Below are 8,245 nucleotides of genomic sequence, written 5' to 3'. Positions count from 1 at the left end.
AAAAATAAAATACTTAACAAGATTTCTAGCTCTGATTTATTGGTACTTAGCCAGTAACAATTGGTCATAGGCATTGTGTATTTCACAACAAAGGGTTAATGTAGTTAACATTGATGGAGAAAATACTGCATTCATTTCATTGGTATGTTTATTAGTAATATTATCTCCCTTACTTCGGGGGGGGGGGTCCTTTACCCATACTCCCCAAAGGATTTATATTGCTTCCTCTTTGCGAGCGAGAATGAAGAACTTCCCAGAGAAATCACAGCTGTCATCAATATTATCATCCCTGATGAGAACCTCAAACTCCTGAATGATGAAGCCAGTTTCACTGAGGGCTTCTCTCAGAAATTCCTCTTTCAGGACCAAACACAAGAACCTTTTGGGGCCAACCATGTAGAAACTGCAGCTCAAAACTCCACTCAGCACCAAGTGCCCTCCTGGCTTTAACAGGGAGCTGATGTTCTTCAGAGCAATGCGATAAGTGGTCAGATCTTTGCAAGCAGCTTCCAAGCACAGTGATGAGACCAGGCCGTCAGTTGGAAGCAAGATGACTGGATCCAAGGGGTTGCTTTTGTGGAGATCACATTTTAGAACCTGTTTGATGATTCTGCTGAACTTTGCCTCCTTCTCAGCCCAATTTTCCCTAAAGGAAAAAGCAAAATATGGACCAACTTGGTTAACTGAAAATTCAATGTCTTTTTATTCCTTTGCAGCATGATACAGGTGTAAATATTAGAGAACAAATTGCTTACTGGAGTGATGTGTATTTTCAGGGTCTTTTAGGGACCTTTTTTATTTTTGGTTTGTGGATCAGATTTTAACAAATGCCAAATCTCCAAGTGAAACTAAGCCCAAACTTTAATGCCAAATTTTGCTCAGAACACATCCCAAGGTTGTTGATGCATCCTGAACCCTAGCAAACTTTTTAGCAGGGATTTGTAAAAATATCTTGAACTAGATAAGGTTGCTTTAGCATCTCAGCTTAATGCTTTCCCTGTCAAGATTTCAGTTTGGATACGCTACCGTTCTCTGCCAACAGCTTCCCCCCTCCACAGGACTTTGATGCTGAACCCCACTGGGGACCTTAAAGAGACTCTGAACCCCTCCCCCGCATGTAGTTCCCCTCAATCCCACTCCCCTTTTTTTCCCTTGAAATTTCTGCCTGCATTCCGTACTGCTGCAAACTCATCTGGCCTGTCCACAACAAAGTTTTTCCCTGAGGATCTCTTCGTTGATAAATTTGCATTTGATCACTAAGAGTTGCTGGCCCCACAGAAAAACAGCTTTGCAGTACTCAGGGGATTTAAATAACAAGCTTCTTCCAGCCCAGTAACTGTCCTGTCCAGCTCATGCACACAGTTCAACCCCTAGAGTCCGACTCCAGCTCATTCTTCAGCCAGTTCTGCCGTTCCTGGCAATTCCGGTCCCGGTAGTTTGAAGCAGTGATCTCCTTAAAGATCTTGCAAGGACCTAGGAGCTGGTAAATAGTGGGGCCACTGCCGACATTCACCAAGGTGTTTTTTACACCTCCTGGTTCAGACTGGGGAATTCTTCAAGCTCATCACCTCCTAACCAGGCTAAATGCAGCTGCAGCTCAATTACACTGGGCTGTTTTTCCGATGCCTTTTTTTTTCCAGTTAAAATCATGCCCGGCTTCCATTCAGGGCAATAGCCAAACTTCCACTGATTTCAGTGGCCCAGAGCTTTGCCCCTAAGACTTTAAAGCTTCTTCGCAATCTCAGCTCAGTTGGTGTTGTGAGCGGTGACAGCTTAGATTCTGCTCTGGTTCTCCCTGTGACCTCCCACCCGCAGTCAGAGCCAGGAATCTGAACTCTGTCTGAACTAACCCAGCATCAGAACTCTGCCTCTGAAACGGTTCCTGGCCCTGTCAGTAGCGAAGGCGCAGAGGCTATTGATCTCGGTTGTTCAGATTGGCACTTTGCTCTTTTTGTTTTTTCTGCCTTTTTTTTTTTTTTTAAATCACATTAGATTTCAAGGTAACAGGTCAAACGACTTGAAACCAGATTCGATACCACCTGCGTGCTCTGTCAATGAGTCCTAGCAACATGCTAGGGCAGCGGTTCTCGAACTGTGGGCCGGGACCCCATGACCCAATTTTAATGGGGGGGCCAGGGCTGGCATTAGACTTGCTGGAGTCTGGGGCTGAAGCTGGAGCCCAAGCCCCCCTACCCAAGGCTGAAGCCGGGGCTCAGGCTTCTGTCCCCCCTCCCGGGGTCACGTAGTAATTTTTGTTGTCAGAAGGGGGTCGCAGAGCAATGCAGTTTGAGAACCGCTGTGCTAGGGCATCCAGCCATGCTCCTTTAGGGTGACCAGATGTCCCGATTTTATAGGGACAGTCCTGATATTTGGGGCTTTGTCTTATATAGGCACCTATTACCCCCCACCCGTCCCGATTTTTCACACTTGCTGTCTGGTTACCCTGTGCTCCTTCCATCACACATGCACAGTGAGAGACAGCTAAGTCCCTGTCTCAGACACCAGTGCGCTAGTGTGTGGGTGCAGAGGCCTAATTCAGCTTCAGCAGCACACTGGTAGTCTCGTGTCAAGCTGCGGCATCAGGCCCAATCAGCCCTTTCTCAGAAATGAAATAGCCCAGTCACTTCACAGGGTGCATAGGCTGTGCACCTCTGTCCCCCCTAGTCTCTGGTGTCATTTCAGACGATGTGCGGGCGCTGGGTGGTGTTGGTGGCCTGTGATACGCAGGAGGTCAGAGGAGTGGATTCGGTGGGCCTTTAAGCTCATAGAGTGACACGACTCTCTGTTATGCTAGAGCAGCCAGGATACGCCGTGTGTCCTACGGGTACGGCTGTGTCCTCTTCAGCCTCTCCCGTCAGAGGAGGCCACGGGGCTTTACAAACACAGAGCCTCACAGCTGGAGCCAAGTGAAATATTCTCACCCCCCCCGCCCCCCATTCCCTCTTGATGAGCTGAGGCTGGGAGGGCAGCCCGGACTCTCATAAGGTTGGTGGACATAAGCTGAATGCTTCCCACCAAGGGGGAGCTGGTGAACTCCCCCCACCCCGTCAGCTCCTTTCTTCCCTCAACAAGCCTCAGAATCATGCTGGTGGCTTCCAAGGCCTGGTCTACACCTAAACCCCACCTACACCTAGCTACACCGCTCAGGGTTGTGAAAAATTGGACATGTTGTGCGCCATAGTTATGTTGACCTAACCCCACCATAGACGCAGGGAGGTCAATGGAAGAATTCTTCTGTCGAACTAGCTACCACCTCTCGAGGGGATGGAGCCACCATAGCAACGGGAAAACCCCTTCCATCACACTAGTAAGTGTCTACAATGCTAGAGCTGCAGCTGTGCATCTGTAGCACTTGAGGTGTAGACATGCCTTATGGAAAAAAGAAGCAAGTTCTCGGGGCTTTTTTCGGGGGGGAGGGTGAGAGCTGAAAGGCAACTAGCTGTGTGGGTTGCCATTGGAGGTTTCAGTTCATGAGACCGCTCCTTGAACCTGCAGGTTGGTTTGCCTCCAGCCCCCACCAAAGGAACTCTTGGTCTGAGCACTGTCCCGCCATCAGCACTTTGCACACCTCTGCTCAGGCACAGAGAAGGGAACTGACTTTCAGTCACGTGGTTAAGACCTGCAATCGAGCCTGGCAGCTCAGGCACATCTCTGAGGAGATCTGACACGACCAGGTGCTTGGGCCTAAAGTTCTCCCAGCCCTAGACCTGCAGTCCGTCCAGATTCTTATCTGGAAATCTGACCTATCTGACCAGTCCAGCCAGTGCCGTCCCACTTTGTGAGAGCAGTCGCGAGAAACTGGGGAGCATAAAACCTTGGTAATATCCAACAACGTATGCCCCAGACCCATAGAACATTACAGAATTATATATAATCTTACAGCTGCATTGTGCTTTGCTGATAAAATAGCATGGATCATACATGTGGCAGAGACTGGCCCATGGTGGGGGTCATGACCAGAGTATCTCTGGGTTCCAGTATCCCGGGCTACTGGAACAGTCCTTTGCAGGCTCTTACTAGCCTGTGCAATTTAGAGTAGCTGCTCTAATTTTTGCAAAGGGCTGACCTGGCCGCCAGTCAGTTAAAGGATCAGGAGGTAAAGGGTTGGGGGAAGAGAAGGAGGCACAAAACCACGTTCATCTCCTCACCTCAGTTGGGTGCTGCTTGAACACAGACTGGCTGGACCAGAAGACCAAGGCCATGTTATCTAATTCTATTTAAAACTGCCTTTCCAGAGAAACATGAACTAGGGGACAAAAAATTAAGATTAGAGACCACGAGCCCATGTCCATTAAAGCAATGGAAAGCCATGCACATTGGATAGGGTTCGAATAGAGCAAATCCACCTCAGTCTCCTCACTGGGAATATTTAATGAGGCCAGTTTTTTCACACAAAAAATACACATTTTTCATAACGTAAAACAGAAGATTTCAAGGAGTAACATGACATTTCATTAACACAAGAAGAGCATCCATCAAACTAATATAAGGAGCTAAGTATGTTTACAGAAACAAAACCATTCCTCTCACTATGTAGCTCATTGGAGCTTTTCTTTGGCAAATACCAAGAACCAAAGCAGAACTTGGGTAAAAATTGTTCAAAAATTGCAATAAAATAAAAAAAAATAGCAACCAAAATTGTCTGTTGGAACTCATCCTGCAAGGAAGCATTTCCTCAGTTAAGTTCATCCTGCAGCAGCAATTTAGCTGCTTATATTCTCCTGCATTATGTATTTCACAACAAAGCGTTAATGTAGTTAACATTGCTGGAGAAAATACTGCATTCATTTCATTAGTATGTTTATTAGTAATCTCCCTTCCTTCGGGGAGGATTTGCTTTACCCGTACTCCCCAAAGGATTTATATTGCTTCCTCTTTGCGAGCGAGAATGAAGTACATCCCAGAGAAATCAGAGCTGTCGTCGATGATATCATCACCCCTGAAGAGAACCTCAAACTCCTGAATGATGAAGCCAGTTTCACTGAGGACTTCCCTCAGAAATTCCTCTCTCAGGACCAAACACGAGAACCTTTTGGGGCCAACCATGAAGAAACTGCAGCCCAAATCTCCACTCAGCACCAAGTGCCCTCCTGGCTTTAACAGAGAGTTGATGTTCTTCAGAGCATTGCGGTAAGTGTTCAGATCTTTGCAAGCAGCTTCCAAGCACAGTGATGAGATGAGGCAGTCAGCTGGAGGCAGGACAATTGGATCCATGGGGTTGCTTTTGTGGACATCACATTTTAGAACCTGTTTGATGGTTTTCCTTAATTTTGCCTCTTTCTCAGCCTTCTTCTCCCTACAGACATACACATGTACAATACAGGATGAACTCCAAAGGGTTATCTGCAATTTCCGTGTCTGACATGTCAGAAACTCAGAGTATTAGGAGGAAAACATTGTTTGCTAGAATGATGTCTATTTGTAGGATCTTGTGTTAACTTTATCTTTAGTTCCCTTTTCCCTGGGTCAGTTTTAAGATATGCCGGAAAGCCACCACATTTTGCTCAGAACTCATCCCAATTTGCTAACGGGGTCATGAACTCTGGCTACTTTTTCAGTGGACCCCCTGATTGAATTGTGGTTTTGTAAGAAAATCAGCAAACAGGTGAATTTACTTCAGCAACACTTTACCAGTTGATAGCTCTCTCCAAGGTCTCGGATACTGAGACCCACAGGGGACCCTATACAGACTCTATCATGACTGAAAAACACATTCCTCCAGCTTTCTATTTTCTCCCCAAAAATGCTGCCTGTATTCACCACTGATTATATTGCTGATTAGTATAAATAGATGATGCTGCATAGACAGACTAAGCAATATACAAGGGATTTAGGCAATCTGCTTTTTCTAGTCCCTGTACCTGTTTCCCTCTAGCTCACACACGTATTCCACCACTGGAGTCCAGTCAAACGCTTCTGGCTCATTCTTCAGCCATTTCTCCAGTTCCCGGTGGTTCCGATCTGTATAGTCTGAAGCGATGATCTCCTTAAAGGACTCGCAGGCGGAGAGGAGCTGATGAATGTTGGGCCCACTGCCAATATCAATCAGGGTGTCGCCTTTCACCCCACCTGGTTCAGAATACAGAATTCCTCGCGCTCATTGCATCTTAACCAGACTAAATGCAACTTTGTCTCAATTAAACTTAGCTGATCTAGTTTTAATACATCTAGAGCTAAATCTTGCTTCCATGAAGGCAATGGCCCAACGCCTAGTGACTTCAGTGTTATCAAGCTTTGACTGCAAGTCCTCAATGCTTCTTGACATGCACATTAACATCATATAGTCTCCTGCAAATCTAAACTAACCCCGGTAGCAGTATAGAAGATGACAATGTTGACGCTGCATGGAAGATGTATACGGAATGAGTGCTTTTTTTGTAGATGTAAGAATACTGTTGTACATCAGGCAGAGGTGTCATCAATAACAATTATTGACTAAGCTGTTACAGGGCTTCACACCATGGACCTGATCCACCACTGACCTTCACCTTGTGTTGTCACATAAACTCTTCCTCTGCAACGTATAAATTAATTGATACAGAGCAAAGACACATATTAATGTTGCCAATTAGCAGGTATTAGTAATTGTCTTCTGTCTAGTCTCCTGCATTCAGTTCCATTTCATTCTGGTTTTATACTTAGTATTGCTTTTTATTGCACTTACATTTCTATTCAGTTTTATTTTTTCTGTAATGCAAGATGCTCTAATTCTATTACCAGTCCCCTGAGCTATGCAATACCAAACTTAGAAGTTGCTTTGTACGTAAGGACAATCCCCAGGCTTACACCATGTGTCTATGGGGTTACAGTAATTCTTAGAAATAGAAAATGTACAATGTGATGCATTATAGCTGGCATTTGCAATCCAACAGCTTTGTAAACGGTATTAAAATTTGTATCACATCTACTTCGTAGTAAGGGATGCAAGTATATTCAAAAATTTAACTGCAGGGGTGATTTTTGAACAGAGTTGGAGCTCTTCATAAAAGACCTCATTTCCGCTCCCAGGAGAAGGCTAAGGGGAAATTTGCTAGATAATAATTAATAATAACTAACTTTTCTGTCTAGTGCTTTACATTTGTACAGCTCCAAGCACTTTGGACTGGAACACTAATGTCATTATCCCTGTTTTAGAAATGAGGCACAGAGCAGTGATGTGACTTGCCCGGGGTCAATGGGAAGGTCAGTGTCAGGCTTGAGAACAGAACTCAGGTGTCCTGAGTCTCAGTCCAGGGCCGTAGTGCATGGATGTTTGCAGAAACGGGAGGATGGGGAAAGCTTTCTGTGGACCTGTGCTACTTCCAAAGGCTGAACAATAATATTTAGCCTATTTAATGGGCTTTTTATCTAGACACACTAGCTGAAGGGTCCTCAGCCCCCCTGTGCCGCAAGGTGAGACTTAATGAACTCCCATAGCATGTTTGTTGCACATCAGATAGGAGTGACCATGGAAACCAAATAACTAATGCATATTACAGGATACTTCACCACAACCCAGGCCAAAAGCAGCCATGATAATAACCCGGTTTCTGATGTCACAGACAAGAATAGACAAGCCAGGGATGAGTCCCAAATCCCACGTACAGGCCATACCTGAAGTGAAGGTTTTACAGTATTGTTTCAGGATGAAGATAAGAAAGTCATCTCTCCAGGTGTCTTCCCCAAACTTAAAATATTCCAGGAAGGCCTTCGGGTCAAATTCTGCCTGGTAAACGTCGCCTCCGGTGAACTCAGTCATGATGCTCACTCCGAATCCACACATACAATGCGTTGCTTTTCCCTAGGATTCCTGTGCACAGTCAGCGGCTCCTGATAGCCCAGAATCTGAACTCGGCCTTTTAACTCTTTCCAGAAGCTTTGTAAACAGTATTGAAAAATTGCATCACTCTGCCTTTTAACGCTTTCTTGGGCCTGAAACCTGAGAACAGCCATGGACTGCAGCCCAATGGTATTTACCTTTAGACGTACTACTTTCTGTTCTTTTCTACCTTTTTAATCCCATTTCCTTTTCACAACTACTGAGCAGGTTACAGGGCCCTAAAGGAATGCCAAGCTACGGCAGGTCCAGAGTTCTGTGTACACCCCTTCCAGAGCTCCCAAGTTGGGTACGTGCACAGTGGGAGGGTCCTGAGATTAGGTGAGGGTCTGTCACCAACTTCAGTGCTCTAGTGTGTGGGTGAAGAGAGAAAGGAAGGTCATGTAAAGATCAACTTCAGCAGCACATAGACTATCATACCTGACGCTG

The 8,245-nt window shown here is 45.6% G+C and overlaps 1 protein-coding gene and 1 pseudogene across 1 annotated transcript; both read right to left on the bottom strand.

Moving 5' to 3' along the window:
* Positions 1-28: 28 nt before the first annotated feature.
* Positions 29-4,202, bottom strand: LOC128823389 (nicotinamide N-methyltransferase-like; annotated as a pseudogene).
* On the bottom strand, positions 4,170-7,806 carry LOC128849111 (nicotinamide N-methyltransferase-like). The gene is made up of 3 exons (XM_054049465.1): positions 7,594-7,806; positions 5,862-6,069; positions 4,170-5,296 (listed from the first exon to the last, which is right to left on the bottom strand). Exons 1-3 carry the CDS (start codon positions 7,760-7,762, stop codon positions 4,861-4,863), a joined length of 813 nt encoding a protein of 270 aa, XP_053905440.1. The 5' UTR covers positions 7,763-7,806; the 3' UTR covers positions 4,170-4,860.
* Between the last annotated feature and the right edge of the window lie 439 nt (positions 7,807-8,245).

Source organism: Malaclemys terrapin, chromosome 15 (assembly GCF_027887155.1).
Source record: "Malaclemys terrapin pileata isolate rMalTer1 chromosome 15, rMalTer1.hap1, whole genome shotgun sequence".
Taxonomy (NCBI): Eukaryota; Metazoa; Chordata; order Testudines; family Emydidae; genus Malaclemys; species Malaclemys terrapin.
The sequence above is the reverse complement of the archived record's forward strand: the minus strand, read 5'-3'. Positions and strand labels throughout refer to the sequence as shown.

Excerpts from the sequence above, each read along its gene's own strand:
- LOC128849111 (XM_054049465.1), bottom strand. The coding sequence starts at position 7,762 with ATGTGTGGATTCGGAGTGAGCATCATGACTGAGTTCACCGGAGGCGAC. Across the intron at positions 6,070-7,593 it reads CTGTAAAACCTTCACTTCAG|GTGGGGTGAAAGGCGACACC; the intron begins GTATGGCCTGTA and ends ATTCTGAACCAG. Across the intron at positions 5,297-5,861 it reads TGTGAGCTAGAGGGAAACAG|GGAGAAGAAGGCTGAGAAAG; the intron begins GTACAGGGACTA and ends GTATGTCTGTAG.